General features: G+C 35.5%; 2 protein-coding genes across 2 annotated transcripts; one reads left to right on the top strand and one right to left on the bottom strand.

Moving 5' to 3' along the window:
• The first annotated feature begins 7354 nt into the window (after positions 1–7354).
• On the top strand, positions 7355–15209 carry LOC106327033 (protein EXPORTIN 1A). Its single transcript, XM_013765031.1, has 32 exons — positions 7355–7453; positions 7744–7860; positions 8330–8422; positions 8510–8581; positions 8749–8856; positions 8932–9014; positions 9137–9275; positions 9391–9459; positions 9540–9617; positions 9772–9834; positions 9927–9971; positions 10081–10188; positions 10318–10416; positions 10556–10759; positions 10867–10926; positions 11142–11252; positions 11456–11553; positions 11690–11798; positions 12035–12100; positions 12190–12288; positions 12368–12448; positions 12523–12612; positions 12762–12847; positions 12950–13030; positions 13121–13303; positions 13461–13527; positions 13691–13801; positions 13920–14027; positions 14113–14250; positions 14346–14483; positions 14574–14678; positions 14762–15209. Exons 1-32 carry the CDS (start codon positions 7355–7357, stop codon positions 14882–14884), a joined length of 3231 nt encoding a protein of 1076 aa, XP_013620485.1. The 3' UTR covers positions 14885–15209.
• LOC106327034 (UDP-glycosyltransferase 78D2-like) lies at positions 15150–16957 on the bottom strand. The gene is made up of 2 exons (XM_013765032.1): positions 16309–16957; positions 15150–16098 (listed from the first exon to the last, which is right to left on the bottom strand). Exons 1-2 carry the CDS (start codon positions 16796–16798, stop codon positions 15206–15208), a joined length of 1383 nt encoding a protein of 460 aa, XP_013620486.1. The 5' UTR covers positions 16799–16957; the 3' UTR covers positions 15150–15205.
• Between the last annotated feature and the right edge of the window lie 235 nt (positions 16958–17192).

A 17192-nucleotide genomic window follows, 5' to 3' on the forward strand; every position in this document is an offset into this window, starting at 1 on the left:
GTAACAGTGATTAGGGTTTTTATTTGCTGGTCTCGGGCGAGTGAATGGGAGCCAGGGGTCATTCCATACAGATATAGATGACCCTGTCCCCACCCGTTTAATTAGTCCTTTACAAACCAGAGATCTAGCAGAAGTAATACTCCTCCAGCCATATGACGGGGAGTACGAGCGGATCGGTTCCAGGGGTGAAGCATTCCTATAGTACCGTCCTTTAAAAACTCGAGAAAATAGAGTATTCGGTTTCTCGATCAAACGCCACAATTGCTTACCAAGCATCGCCGTATTAAAATCAGTGAGATCCTTAAAACCAAGGCCACCATTATCTTTAGGAACACATAATTTATCCCATGATTTCCAATGCATACCTTTCGTGCCTCCACCTGGGCTCCACCAGAACTGAGCTACGGCACTTGTGAGCTTCTTCACAGTGGCCTTTGGTAATCTATATACAGACATCACATGATTTGGTAGAGCCGTAACCACTGATTTTATAATCACCTCTTTTCCTCCTTTCGTGAAAAAACGAAAAGTCCATCCATTCACTCTATTGTTCAATCTCTCTTGTACAAACCCAAACACTTGTACCTTAGATCCTCCAAGACTCTCCGGTAACCCTAAATAAGATCTCATTCCACCTATATTCTGAATCCCCAAGATATCTCTCAATTCTTGTCGACAAAATTCTTCAATCTTATGTCCAAATTAAATTGAAGATTTCTGGAAATTGATTTGTTGCCCTGAGACCGTCTCATATTCCTTAAGAATCCTAAGAATAGTCTGACACTCTTTCTTTTATTAACATTAGGCGTCCCTTTTATTAACATTCTCTGGCGTCCAAACCCCATGCTTTACGGATTTTAGTCCAGGGTTGGGCCCGGGCAGGCATGGCGATTGCCCAGGGCCCATTGACAAAAAGGGGCCTACAAATTTTTTAGTTTTGTGACTATGAATATATACGATTCTCTTGTTTTGCTATGTGGCACTTTTCGTATCAGCATAACTTACTTTTCCCTTCTTCACCTATGACTATGAGTTTTCGATAAGATAATCAATTCAGTTCAAATCTCTCCCTGCATCTTGTATCTCAGTGTAGTGATTGAAAACTAGAAACCAGTTTGAACAGAAGTTCAGTTTTTGCAATTTCTTAATATTTTAAGTTATATTCACTGTTGTTAGAATAAAATAAACCAGAATCATATTATGATATCATTATTGTCATTTGATCAAGAGGAGACCATTATAATAGACTTTATAAAATCACAAGTTTAATGCTTGTACCCCTGAGTTTCATCGACTACTTTTGGTATTGACTATAGAACAAACCAGAACGATATTATGATATCATTATTGTTATTTGATCGAGAGGAAACCCATTAGAATAGACTTTATAAAATCACAAGTTTTTGTGAATCCCCTATATATTAATCTTGGAGTCTTACAACATGTTTTTGTAACCACTTGTCATCACGAGGATGATTTTTAGAATTCTTAGAAAAAAAGTTGGTTCATAAAAACTTATATTATGTTTTTTATTAAACTATTAAACTAACTATCAAATTAATTATTAGTGTACCAAAGAATATTTGTTCTTTCCTTAAATAAAAGTTAAGAAATTACCTAATATGGTTAACATATATATGACAATTAATGATTATGAATAATATAAATTTGATAACAATTTGTGTATCCTCTCTCTTTTTTGTTTAATTTTATAATATTAAAATAAATTAAACAATCATATTAAATATATAATAAAAAAAATTAGATTTTTTCTTATATGTTATATTTTGATTTTTATTAAACGACTATAAATGGTAAAAGTTCCACATTAAAAAAATTGTGATCAATGGTTTAACCTTTTTTTTTTGTTCAAGCAAGATACAAATGATCATAGGGGTAAGCGTTCAGAAGCACATTCAGATTCGTATCGGGTATTTAGGATTTTTGGGTATTTCAGTATAAATGTATAGAACATGTTCGTGTATTTCTACATTTCGGGTCCGGTTCGGGTATTTTATGTTTGGGTTCAGATATTTTGGATCGGGTTCGGATATCTACATTAATTTTGAAGAAAAATTAAATAAATTATTCATTGTTTAATTTTTTTTGTATTTAAAATATATTTTTAACTTAACAGGTTTTCTAATTTTCAAAAGATTAAACTTTTAATAGGTTTGGAGATAAAACTTTAAAAAATAGAAAACCACTAATTTAGTTGTTGTTTTGTAATTTTAGATGCAACTTTTGTTAATGCGAGAAACAAGAGCTTGACATGTATTTTAAGTGAGTAGCAAATGATTTTGTCCATAATTATATGTATATTATCTAATTTTGAGCAATGTGCATTATAATATAAATAATTTTGAATAAAATGAGAAGAGTAAACTAGAAATACAGGGTTAAGTATACTTATGTTTGATTATCTTCAGATATCATTCGGGTTTGGATATTAATCATTCGGGTTCAAATATTACCCGTTTGGGTTTGGATATCCAATCTCTTTAAATTCAATAACCGTTCCGTATTTAGCTACTTCGGTTTGGATTTTCGGATCGGATTCAGATACGGGTTCGGATATCGGATAAAATGCCCAACTCTAATAAATCGTATGAATATGAAGTTTCATTAATAGATATTCATATATATATATATATTCATTAATATCATTTGAAATAAATTATGTACTATATACAAATTTATAAATATGTTAATTTTAAAATTTCCAGTGAAAAAAAATTGAGATCTTAATATTTATTTTGAAATTTGTGTTGAAAAATCTCACATTAAATTTTTTGTGATTAATGGTTTAAATTTTTGTTACAGCAAATATACAAATGTTAAAAAAATATGAGTAGGAAGTGTCAATAATAAATATTTATATTAAAATATACTATATATCTATGTCAACATCAATAAATTTTAATTTATATTATATAAAGTAAATAAAATGATTGTTTTGATTTATTTACCAAAAACGTGATTGTAAATTAACAAAATGTATTGGTTTTAATTTATGTGGTTACTCTAATGTATATACTTTTATGTATACCAATTTATCTTTTAAATAGGTGGTTTCTGATATCTTATTTCATCCTGAAAATCCGAGAAACACATTTTTTCAAGTCAAAGTGATTTTTAATTTTGGAAGCACTATATATATATATTATTTCATTCAGATTAAATAATTTAGTCTTGATTTTTATTCCTAAATTTTTTTTAGTGAAATATCATGACAAGATTCCAATCACCTGCTTTTGAGTTTGTTCGAAGAATGAGAGATTTGATCATTCGTCTAATATTGTTTCTCCCTAATATCCTATCTAACTATTATAATTGTAAGAATGAGAGTTTTGAACTATTTATTATAAGTTTTCTGGTTTATCATTTAATAAATCAAACAGTTTTTAGTTTATACATAATTTACATATACTAGAATGGTAAAGTATTATTTATTTTTTTATCTCTATACTCTTAAGTAACTAAACCTCAAAAGCTTGATATATTAAAATAAGTAATTTGTTTTGTTGTTCTCGAATTAGATGATTTTTAGACCAAACTGGTGAATACATACTAGACAGACATTTATATTTCACGCATGCACTTATATTCTATAATAGCTTAATATATTAGACATGAACACTAACCTGTTAATATAGTTTGCCAGTGATTTTCTTCAAAATTTTGATTCTTAGATATGTATCTGGAGTGAAACTAATTTTTACAGATATCCATCTTTTTAAATTGACACTTATGTAATTCACCGAATTCATAGACGAAGTTAAAAAAAGGAACTAAACTTATATCAATGCAACAAAGACGAGAACGAATGCACAATTTTATAGAGGTAAAAAAGAAATCACTTATGGAAAGTCAATAGTAAACAAATCAAGAGCAGAAAACCTAATCCCCTTTCGTCATTATTCAATGTTGCATATTTTGTTTTGGTGATTTGAATCACCCACAATAATTAATTTTTTTTTGTGCATATGAAGTCTTAAAAATAATTAAAATAATATGTAATACGTTAATTCTTCAACAACGATGATAGATTTAAGAGACCAAAACATTTGTATTCGTCATTTTATAATCAATAAAGATTGTAGTGTTGCAAAATGTTAAAACCATTTAATAAACAAACATGATTATAAAAACTCATCTCATGCGCGCGGATTATCATCTAGTGTATATTGTATTTGTTAACGGGTTTTGTTATTTTAAGATATTCTTTTCGTAATTACAGTTTAATGTTTATTTACTAATCTTTTTCAGGTTTTCATTTATTTTTTGGACGTTAATGTTCCTATCCATGAATCCCCTGTACTATATTTGCGAAGAGATTTTGCCACATGCCATCTCTACAATCAATTTCACAAAACAAATATGACATGACTACTGAAATTGATGACATGGCTTCCGAAAAAATATGACATGGATAATTTTATTTAGTGTTGATTTATATTTTTGACAAACTTATTAGAATATGGTAATAATTCATATATTACATTTAATATTGATATTTCTTTTTGGTAAACTTTTTTTTAAATATGGTAATAGCTCATACATCATCTATAAAATAAATATATTCATATATAACATTTCAAATTTTGAAATATTATTACTTTTGTATAATTATACAATTTATATTACCAAAGCTTTCAAAAATTTCTACAATTTAAAAAAAAAAATATCTAATCGTAAGATCATTAGTTTCTTATATATCTACAAATTTTATAAATATTGTTTAGGCTAAATTTTTGATAATTATACAATTTTATATCATTTTTATTAGTTTTATACAAATTGATTTAATATATATCAAATATATATTAAATATTAGTAAGAAAATAGTAAAATCTATAATATTTAATAAATTTTATTTTTAAATATAAGTTAGATTTAAAAAATTCCTTACTGCACATGGTGCAAGAAAACACCTAGTCATATTTTATTTTTCAGTCACACAAAAAGGCGGTTCACGTAAATTTTAGGAGTTCTTTTTTTAGTTTTGCCCGAGGGCCCTACTACATGTTTAAGCCGGCCCTGTATATGCCTAACAGCAAGAGTCTCTCAAAGTGTTTATATCTTATACTTTTATCCGAACTTGATTGTGATCTTACGTGTTGGTGGAGTGATTGTATGCATCACCGTCACATGAGAATCACTTTGTTTCTCTCTTCATACGAATCAGAAAAGTGTTAATCTTATTACTTATATCCGAACTTGATTGTAATCTTACGTGTAGGTGAGTGATTGTAGGCATCACCGTCCCATGAGAATCACTTTGTTTCTCTCTTCATACGAATCAGAAAAGTGTTAATCGTATTACTTATATCCGAACTTGATTGTAATCTTACGTGTAGGTGAGTGATTGTAGGCATCACCGTCCCATGAGAATCACTTTGTTTCTCTCTTCATACGAATCAGAAAAGTGTTAATCGTATTACTTATATCCGAACTTGATTGTAATCTTACGTGTAGGTGAGTGATTGTAGGCATCACCGTCCCATGAGAATCACTTTGTTTCTCTCTTCATACGAATCAGAAAAGTGTTAATCGTATTACTTATATCCGAACTTGATTGTAATCTTACGTGTAGGTGAGTGATTGTAGGCATCACCGTCCCATGAGAATCACTTTGTTTCTCTCTTCATACGAATCAGAAAAGTGTTAATCGTATTACTTATATCCGAACTTGATTGTAATCTTACGTGTAGGTGAGTGATTGTAGGCATCACCGTCCCATGAGAATCACTTTGTTTCTCTCTTCATACGAATCAGAAAAGTGTTAATCGTATTACTTATATCCGAACTTGATTGTAATCTTACGTGTAGGTGAGTGATTGTAGGCATCACCGTCCCATGAGAATCACTTTGTTTCTCTCTTCATACGAATCAGAAAAGTGTTAATCGTATTACTTATATCCGAACTTGATTGTAATCTTACGTGTAGGTGAGTGATTGTAGGCATCACCGTCCCATGAGAATCACTTTGTTTCTCTCTTCATACGAATCAGAAAAGTGTTAATCGTATTACTTATATCCGAACTTGATTGTAATCTTACGTGTAGGTGAGTGATTGTAGGCATCACCGTCACATGAGAATCGCTTTGTTTCTCTCTTCATAAGAATCAGAAAAATGTTTATCTTATTACTTATAACCGAACTTGATTGTGATCTTACGTGTAGGTGAGTGATTGTAGGCATCACCGTCCCATGAGAATCACTTTGTTTCTCTCTTCAAAAGAATCAGAACACAGATGAGCTGTAAAAGGTTAAGTTGTCAGGTTTAATAGCCCGGAATCAATCTGGCTGTTTGATTTGTGTTCAGTGCCCATGACAAACAGTGTTCAACTAGTCAATAAAAATGCATCTTGTTTCCATTGATTAACAACGACCACTAACATCCAACCATTAAGGACCCAAAAAGATGACTTGGTCTTTTAAATGGAAGGTTCTAATTTGAAATCAATTGATGGTTAATTGAATTGACCTTAATCATCGTGTAATGATTCTGTTACGATGTTAAATTTTAGTTTTTTCATCGGTTTTCAACTTAAAACTCTGATTGATGATCAATAGCTTAAATATAATATTTTTGGATATTAGTGTATTAGTTTTCAAATTATCTTAACATATAGATATATGATTCGATAAACAAAAATAATAATTTGGTTGTATTTTATTTATCTAATTAATCAACAGTTGAGCCTTATAATTACCATAGATCAAACACATATATGTCGATACACTACTAATTAATCTTACGAAAATACATGGCAAATGCGGTTTTGATTGTTGAAAGTATTCCCTGCTAAGTGCTAACATATGCCATATATTGGATTATGCCTCCATAGTTAACAATAACAATGATCTTCCAAATAATTATATATTGGTATATCAACTAAAAATATCTTTAGCGTAAATTTAAATTCTCTTATACATAAACGCAAATTATATAGTAACCTTGAATCTAAGAATATAAAAAGCAATACTACATTAAGAAAACTTTTGTCCATCAAGAGAACGTCTTAAACAAACGGTCTGAGAAGTAAATTCAAATTAACTAATTACGAAACTAATAAAGTAGTTTAAGAGAGGAAATCCCAATAATTAATTAATTAATTAATTAGAGGGTTAGAAAAGAAGATGAAACCAGAAATTCAAAGTCGCTCCTTTTCTCCCCGTCCCCTGCGTCAATTCTAAGCTGTCCTCGAAAACTCTCTCTCTCTCTCTCTTTATATACTTCCTTCCTTCCTTTTCGCACTGTTAAACAATCCCAACTCCTCTCTCTAGATTCTCGTCTCCTACCTCTCTCTCTCTCTCTCTCTCAAACACATTCTACTCCGACTTCGACATGGCGGCCGAGAAGCTTAGAGACTTGAGCCAGCCGATTGACGTCGGCGTGCTCGATGCCACCGTTGCAGCCTTCTTCGTCACCGGATCTAAGGAGGAGGTTGTCTCAATTTCTCTTGGTTCATCGTTTCGCCCGAATTGTAGCGTCTTCTCGATTGGCTTAAACGAGCAGGGTTTAGGATTAGGTCGTTGTTAGGGGTTTTAGCAGTGTGATGATACGTTTTGGGACCTAATTGAACCGTTGCTTCGAGTCGAATCATCGTTTTAGGGTTTAGTAATTTTTGGACTAATTAGTTGTTCACTAAGTGTGGCTTCATTCTATTAGGTGTGCGTGCATTTGAGTTATATTACTTTGTAATTAATCGACGTTGCTCCTCAAACCGTGTGCAGAGAGCTGCTGCGGATCAGATTCTGCGGGATTTGCAAGCTAACCCGGATATGTGGCTTCAGGTTGTTCACATTCTGCAGAACACAAAGAGCATGGACACCAAGTTCTTTGCCCTTCAGGTTAGTTTCTACCATTCTTGTATGTTATCTTTTTCATTAATTGTTACTTGTTCATCTGCTGATACATCCTTGGCATAATGTGCTAAATGATGTAACGCATGCAATGTTCTAAACAAATGAAACTGCTAACAATCTAGTTACGAGGCTCTGAGACATCTGTTGATTATACACATTGCATATTATGATTATCGTCGGCTATGAAAATAGCTCCCTGAATATTTGTGTTTCGATTGATCAGTGTGTTCTATGCATTAACCCGAGTTGTTGTCTCATTTCTGTTAGAGAGAAATTGGCGTAGTGCATGTGCTTATTTAGAATGGTTTATTGCTTGTAAAACGTTTGGCATGTTTTATTTGCTCTTGTTAGTCACCAATGCTTCCTGAAGTGGTTCCGTTCTTATCCAAGTGTCAGTTAGAATTTTTCGTTGTAATACTTTACAAACAAATACCCTTTTGGGATCTGCTGCCAGGTTCTAGAAGGTGTTATAAAATACAGATGGAATGCACTGCCTGTTGAACAACGGGATGGAATGAAAAATTACATCTCGGAGGTCATTGTACAGGTATATACGTTTGAATGCGTTGTGTTGTTCTCTGTATATAATTGGAGAGCTATGCTAAACTCCTTTGTCAATGATTTCTCCTTGCAGCTCTCGGGTAATGAAGCGTCTTTCAGATCGGAAAGGCTCTATGTCAACAAACTAAACGTTATCTTGGTTCAGGTATCTGCAGCACTTCCTGATAATATGCAATGCATTTTCTTAGTTGCAGTTAGTCTATTTGGTTTTTGTACTTGCTAATGTTTACGGATTTGGTTTCAACCCATAGTTCATTCCGCGCTGTTGACCTTTTGATCTTCCGGCATAACATATATTCTGATATTGCACAGATAGTGAAGCATGATTGGCCGGCAAAGTGGACAAGCTTCATTCCTGATCTAGTTGCCGCTGCTAAAACTAGCGAAACTATCTGCGAAAATTGCATGATCATTTTGAAAGTAAGAATGAATATTTACATGATTCTGTTATCAGTTATCTCTGGAAGCAATAACATCTCTTCCTTCCTCTGTTAGCTCCTAAGCGAAGAGGTTTTTGATTTCTCAAGAGGAGAAATGACTCAGCAGAAGATTAAAGAGCTGAAACAATCTCTAAACAGGCATGTTAAACTTTCTGAAAATCTTATATTTAGTTTGTGAAATACTAAATCTTTGTATTGTACATGTTGACCAAGTAATCTCGTATCTATTATTTACCTCTTTGTGCTTTTTCTATGTGCAGCGAGTTTAAACTCATTCACGAGTTATGCCTATATGTCCTCTCAGCATCTCAAAGACAGGATCTTATACGTTCAACACTGTCTGCGTTGCATGCCTATCTATCCTGGATTCCGTTGGGCTATATTTTTGAGTCTCCTTTGGTAATATACTCAAGATAAGAGGACTTTGATGTCAATCCACTTAAAATAAGATTGAGATCGATGTTAATTGGCCCCGTATTTATGTTGTTCTGATCTCTGTTCCGCTTGTTTACAGCTTGAGACCCTCCTTAGATTCTTTCCTGTGCCAGCATATAGAAATCTCACACTTCAATGTCTAACTGAGGTATTTCAATTCTGTTCAGCTTTCTTATTGCCAGTTGAATGTGTTACTGAATTTTTATTGGCTTGAATTTTGTCTGCCAGGTTGCAGCTCTCAATTTCGGAGACTTCTACAATGTCCAATATGTCAAGATGTACACCGTATTCATAGGGCAGCTGCAGGTATATTAGTTATCTTCTTGTGTTATCATCTTTTTGTTCGTTGACATTCCGACTCTTCTAGTTTCATTTCTAGTCAGTTAATGTATTAATTAGATCTATTCATGCTTTTATTGGCTTCTTGCCTGATGCTCTACACTTGTTCTCATGTTTGCAGGCAATTCTCCCACCGAGTACAAATATCCCAGAGGCATATTCAAACGGAAGTGATGAAGAACAAGTAAGTGTTTTCTCTGCACTTTGTTTCGATGCAGCCCGTTGATTTGAATAACTTACCAAGGTTATGATTCTGTGCGTCTTTTTCACCTTTAGGCATTTATCCAGAACCTGGCACTATTTTTCACTTCGTTTTTCAAGGTAAATCTTATACTTTGCTGAGTTACTGAAATTCTGTTCACGGTCTGTGTTTTAAAAGCACTCCACATCTATTTCTTAATTGTTTTGTATCTCTGCATTTTATATGCAGTTTCATATACGAGTCCTGGAATCAGCTCCAGATATTGTCGCCTTATTACTTGCGGGTCTAGAATATCTCATCAATATATCATATGTTGATGACACTGAAGTTTTTAAGGTATGTAAATTGTGGTTACCAGTATTATTGCTGTTAATACAGCTGTATATCGCGTTTTCCCCTTACAATACTCTTATGCTCTTTATCCGCCATATGAAAAGTGACGTTTTCTGCTTTCGTGTGGAGTAGGTTTGTTTAGACTACTGGAACTCATTGGTTCTGGAGCTGTTTGATGCACATCATAATTCGGATAACCCTGCAGCAAATGCAAATCTGATGGGATTACAGGTAGGATGGATTCCTTGACTAACGGATCATTTTTTTAATTCTTGCATAAGGTTGATACTACTTGTGTATATTGTATTAGTTAAACTTTCATTGCTTTATTTTGGTTACTAACTTTAGACGTTGACTTGCATATTCCTAGATATCTTTCATTCCTGGTATGGTTGATGGCCTTGGTTCGCAAGTCATGCAGCGGCGTCAACTTTACTCGAACCCTATGTCGAAGCTAAGAGGGTTAATGATTAGCCGCATGGCGAAGCCTGAAGAAGTGCTTATTGTTGAAGATGAAAATGGGAACATCGTCCGTGAAACTATGAAGGACAATGATGTTCTTGTTCAGTACAAGGTACTAATTTCTTGTCCAGTTCATATTTACTTCTCTTCAGCTAGGTTAGACATATAACAGCAGTGCCTTGAATTCAGAGAAATTTTCTAACTCGTACTAAATTGCAGATAATGCGGGAGACATTAATCTACCTGTCACACCTTGATCACGATGACACTGAGAAGCAGGTACGGTATAACCATGATGATACTGGTCTCTGCTTATTGATTTGTGAAATATATTGAAGATTAACATCTGGGGTGTGTATGATCAAATATAGTGTTCATTCGATGAGTTTTTCTTTTTAGTGGACGTGTTATTAGGTTTTAGTTTCTCTGGTAGTTGTCTTTATTTGATTTAATGCTATTTTGCTGACGTGAACCTCTGATTGTCTCTTTAAAAGATGTTGAAGAAGCTAAACAAACAATTAAGCGGGGAGGAATGGGCATGGAACAATTTGAATACATTGTGCTGGGCTATTGGGTCTATTTCTGGATCCATGGCAGAAGATCAGGTAAATTTCTTGTTAGCGCTCAGCCTAATTCCTATTAACAGAAATGGAAGTTCTTATTGATACAGTTCCTTTCTTGTTAGCCTCAGGCATTTCATGATACTTCTCATGATTTATCAGTATCTGCTTGTTTTCTTCTTACTTTGTTCTGGGATTGACTGTTCAACCTTGTTAACTCTGTGAGCTCCGTGTTTTTTTTTTCCCAGGAAAATAGATTTTTGGTGATGGTTATTCGTGACTTGTTGAATTTATGTGAGATTACCAAGGGAAAAGACAATAAAGCTGTCATTGCTAGCAACATTATGTAAGTTTGGTCCTTCATATTCTGCTGAATTTATTCCTGAGGATGTTGTACATCCAATTTTTCTCAATAATGTACCAGATTTATGCATACTTAACTGAAAGATATGGCCTCTCTGTTGTGCTTTGGCATTGTTAAGGTATGTCGTTGGCCAGTATCCAAGGTTCTTAAGGGCTCATTGGAAGTTTTTGAAGACAGTTGTGAATAAGCTATTTGAATTCATGCATGAGACACATCCTGGTGTTCAGGTAGCCTTCCAAACTTTTAATGTTCTGAGATACAGTTATCCAAGTGTAAATTCACATTAAAAGAAGCTGTATTCGCTGTTAGAGTCCGGGATTAAGATTCATATAAGTTCTCGAGTATTATCATATTGGTGGGAAATGAATGCTCATCTGTTCGCGCTAGCATCCGATTCTTTTATGTTCCAAGCGTTCTTCCATAGAATTTGCAGCTTTCTGATTAAAGATGCCTAACCTTTCAGGACATGGCCTGTGATACATTCCTGAAAATAGTGCAGAAGTGCAAGCGTAAATTTGTTATTGTCCAGGTTTGTATCGCTATGTTCAGTTCACCTTTTCTTATCCTTCCATTGTCTTCTGAATGAGCGCCTAGTTATATAGTTCATTGTGCTTCCAGGTTGGAGAGCATGAACCATTTGTATCTGAACTTCTGTCTGGCCTTGCAACAACTGTTCAAGATCTTGAGCCTCATCAAATTCACTCATTTTATGAATCTGTAAGTTTTCCAGACGTGTTTCCAGTTTGGCAGTCAGAGCTATTTCTTTGTTGGGATTTCATGGGTTCTCTGTCTCCAGGTTGGTAATATGATCCAAGCAGAATCAGATCCTCAGAAGAGAGATGAATATCTACAGAGGTTGATGGCACTCCCAAACCAGGTATCTTAATAATCATGTGTCTTCTTAACTTTTGTTTACGTAGTTGGCTAAACATGTTCTGTGTTATGATGTAGAAATGGGCAGAAATCATAGGACAGGCACGCCAGAGTGTAGAATTCCTCAAGGATCCAGATGTGATACGTACAGTGCTTAATATCCTGCAGGTCTGATTTCTTACCTATACCTCATAATGCATTACTATATCATCACGTCAAATCATGTCATCTTGATAATCGTCTTTGTGCATTTACTGGTGTTTAGATAAATGATTTATTGCAAGGTGTAACCATTACCATGTTTTTTCTTCATGCAGACCAACACTAGTGCTGCTACTTCACTAGGAACGTACTTCTTATCCCAAATTTCCTTGATATTCTTGGATATGTTGAATGTGTACAGGTAAATCCATGATACATTATTTTAGCTTTGAATAGTTATAGTACTATTTCTAGTGTTATTTTAGTTGGGCGCTCATTTTATTTTTCTCCATGGCTGCACCAGAATGTACAGTGAGCTTGTGTCAACCAGCATTACTAGTGGGGGACCATATGCTTCCAAGACATCTTTTGTAAAACTCTTAAGGTTTGTCTTGTTGTATTCATCAGATACAGACGGTTCTTGATGCTACAATTTTACAAAAATAACTATATATTATAATGCTTTGCTGTACAGATCTGTCAAGAGGGAAACCCTTAAGCTGATTGAAACTTTTTTAGACAAAGCTGAAGACCAGCCACACATAGGGAAACAGTTTGTGCCTCCGATGATGGAATCTGTACTTTGTGACTACGCGAGGAATGTGCCTGATGCCAGGGAATCAGAAGTTCTTTCACTTTTTGCAACGATTATAAACAAGTACGTATCTTATTAGTAATTAAATATGTGTATCATCTGCTTAATTATGGATTGTTTTCTTCCTAATCATCAGATGGTCTGTGCATAAATTCAAAATTGTTTGTAGATTTGATTCAAACTTTACTTACTTTAAAGCTGGCATGATTTGTTCTTTCAGGTACAAGGCAACAATGTTAGATGACGTGCCAAACATATTTGAAGCTGTCTTCCAGTGTACACTGGAGGTAATAGAATTTATGGACTGTGTTCTTTGTTACTCACACAACAGCTGTTAACATAAAAGATAATTGGTGCAGTGTGTGATTGAATGGATGAAAAACCTTACATGGATGTCTAACGTATGCTTTGTATACTACATTGACACTTCATTTTTTCGTCCTTTTGCAGATGATAACTAAGAACTTCGAAGATTATCCAGAACACCGCCTCAAGTTTTTCTCATTGCTCCGTGCTATTGCTACATTTTGCTTCCCTGCCTTGATAAAGTTGTCAAGCCAGGTTGGTGAATTTGCATATATTTTTCCTTAGTGTGATCTAAGGATAGCTTATACCCTTATTTTTGAGTGTCAACTCATCATTCGGATGTATTCCTTACTGTCTTGTCATTTTGCATCAGCAACTGAAGCTAGTGATGGATTCAATCATCTGGGCATTTAGACATACCGAGAGAAATATCGCTGAAACTGGGCTTAATCTATTGCTTGAGATGCTGAAGAACTTTCAGGTTTGGTGTTTGGTTCCCTTGTTTTAGCTCGTCGGTTGTGGCTTATATTATTTCGTGGTCTAACATTTGCCTCCGACTGTGACAGCAATCTGCGTTTTGTAATCAGTTCTTCCGGTCATACTTCATACAAATCGAGCAAGAAATATTTGCTGTTTTGACTGATACCTTCCATAAGCCTGGCTTCAAGCTGCATGTGTTGGTGCTGCAGCATCTGTTTTGCCTGGTAAAACCGTCTTTTTCTCTACCATCTTATCTTATCGTTGACCTGGGAATGGGTATGTTTGGTACGCTTAGACATTTGTTGATCATAAAATTCAGGTTGAGAGCGGTGCTTTGACGGAACCTTTGTGGGATGCTGCAACGGTACCTTACCCGTATCCGAACAACGCTGCGTTTGTTCGTGAATACACAATTAAGCTATTGAGTTCTTCTTTCCCCAACATGACTGCAGCAGAGGTAAGTTGCAGATTTGCTTTCATCTTTTTGTTTTATGTTGTTCAAGATTCCTTTTTTATTTCTTTAAGTCTGATTTTGAATATCATACAGGTCACACAGTTTGTGAATGGACTTTACGAGTCAAGAAATGACCCGTCTGAATTTAAGAAAAACATCCGTGACTTCCTTGTACAGTCCAAGGAATTCTCCGCTCAGGTATAGTAACTTTTCTTTGAAGAAACAAGTCATTCAATTGCTTTAAATAACTCAAGCCAATTTTGTTGAATATAAACTTTCAGGATAACAAAGACCTCTACGCGGAGGAAGCAGCTGCGCAGAGAGAGCAAGAGCGTCAAAGAATGCTTTCTATTCCTGGTCTTGTTGCTCCTAATGAGATTCAAGACGAGATGGTAGACTCATAAAGCAAAGCAAAGCAAGAAGAAGAAAGCTTTTTGGACACAGTGAAGAGTTGAGGAGATGACATTAGTTTCCCCTGACTGTATGTATCTCTGCTTCCTAATTCGACTTTGAGAATTGGAATAGCCAAGAAAACAGAGATCTTTTGGGGGTAACTTTAGTGTCTTGTTTGGTTAATTAATTCGGTTAATGTTGATTTGAAACTTAGGGCGCTTCTCTAGTTACATGGTTTGACCTTTTTTGAGTGTTTTTGCTAGAGCGATTCGTGTTTTAGGTGCATGACAATGTTTTAACTCTTATTGTTACCATTAATACAAAACGTGTTTTTAATTTAAAGTGCTCACAACTGCTTCCAACAATCCTTTGAAGTTCTCAACGGAGCTTCCTCTCTCAGAGACAGCTTGATGGGCTTGTTCTCTAAGCTTTTCAGCATTGCTCTTCATCTTCTTACCATCATCTTGAACCAAAACTCGGTCCAAACACTCCCCGAATCCATCTCTCGTGAAGACTCCATTGATAATCGTCATTCCAATCCCCCACACAGCTTCCACCGCTCTTCCGTTCAGTCTCTGATCCCCAAAAAACGGCCTGCAAATCATCGGCACGCCTCCGGAAACGCTCTCCAGCACGGAGTTCCATCCACAATGCGTCACAAACACACCCGTTGCTTCGTGTTTTAGCAACTCAACTTGTGGAGCCCATGGAACCACTATCCCTTGCTCTCTTGTCCGTTCAAAAAACCCTTTTGGTAACTGAGCCATGTTCTTCTCCTTAAGCGACCAAACAAACGGCACTTTGCTCGACTCCAACCCTTCCGCTATCGCCACAAGCTCTCCTGGAGACGGCGTCATGACTGTACCAAAGCTAATGTACGCTACAGAAGCAGTCCTCTGTTTCTTGATCCAAGCCAAACAGCCGTGAGGATCGTCCACTAGTGTAGTATCTGATTGTGATGCAGATGATAACAACGCGAGAGGTCCAATATTTAGATAGCGTTTGAACTCCGACTTGAGGTTATTCGTCAGTGTATTATCTAGCTCTTCAAATGAATTGATCAAAACCGCATCGGCACGAGGTAAAGCAAGACCCATTTTATGCAACGTGTCTGAGAAAACAGAGTCTAAGTTCCCAAACACAACTCCTTCTGGTGTGTCTTTGACTCTGATCTTCTCCATTCCTGAGATAAACCCTAGTGTCTCCTCCATACACCCATCTACTTCTGTAGAAGCAAATCAAAATCATTACCATAAATATACATATAATCACTGCACATTCTTTTTTTTTTTGCTTTAACTTTGATCACTGCACATTCTTCAAATCACAATTTTAGCAACCATTCTTTTTTTAACTAAATAACTAATTTTCTTTTAATGGCTAACGACAAAAAAAACACAAGTGGTAGTTTGGTTTTATTTTTTTTAATTATTACCTTTCACACGTACGGATTGTCTGATGAGATCTGTGTAGAGATGAACAGACAGCGAGTTTGGTCCGGCTGTCCAAAACGCAACCCATGTCGCCTTCATCTCCGCCGCCATATCCGACGCGAACCAGAAGAACGCGTCCGTTAACATGCACGTCACTTTCTTACCGGCGTCATTCTCCGCCGACGCGATCGCTTCCCGGAAACTCTTCGGCGCCGCTACGAGAAACAGCTCGATCGCTTCCTGTGGTCTCCCGGAGAAGGCGTATCCCTCCGGGACGCCGTCGGCGACGTCGTGGACGCGGATGTTCGATGGGAGATCTGAGGGGAACAATGAGGAGTTGGATTGGGAGGTGTTGAAGAAGGAGAAGAGCGTGGAGGGAGAGGCGGAGGCGAGACGGCGCGTGACGGCGAGGAGGGGAGCGGCGTGAGTGCCGAAGGGGAAAGCGAGGACGGCTACGTGGGAGTCTGTGGTTGGCTGGTCGGTGTTGGCCATGGTGAGAGAGTACAATGGAAGGAGACAAGAGAGATGGTAATAAATAGGAGAATGGAATGGCGGAGGATGAACCACCGAGCAAGTATAAAGCTCGTGATGGTGGTTGGTTGGCAACACACACTCTCTCTCTCTCGTTGAACTTTCTTATATGTTTGACGTATAACAAAAATATATCATATTATATAGAATTTATTTGACATTTATTGTTATTTCGAAATTGGTTAAAAGAACAAGATATTCATTTCCATGTTAGTGTAATGATTTTGTAAAAGGACATGTTTCTTCGTAGAAACTATTCTACGATTTTCTTTTAACAGGAGATTTGTTATCTATTTTTAGTAGGAAATCGAATACTTCAAACCAAAAAAAAAGATAATTAGTATTTCAAAAATGG

Source organism: Brassica oleracea, chromosome C2 (genome assembly GCF_000695525.1).
Source record: "Brassica oleracea var. oleracea cultivar TO1000 chromosome C2, BOL, whole genome shotgun sequence".
NCBI classification, from domain to species: domain Eukaryota; kingdom Viridiplantae; phylum Streptophyta; class Magnoliopsida; order Brassicales; family Brassicaceae; genus Brassica; species Brassica oleracea.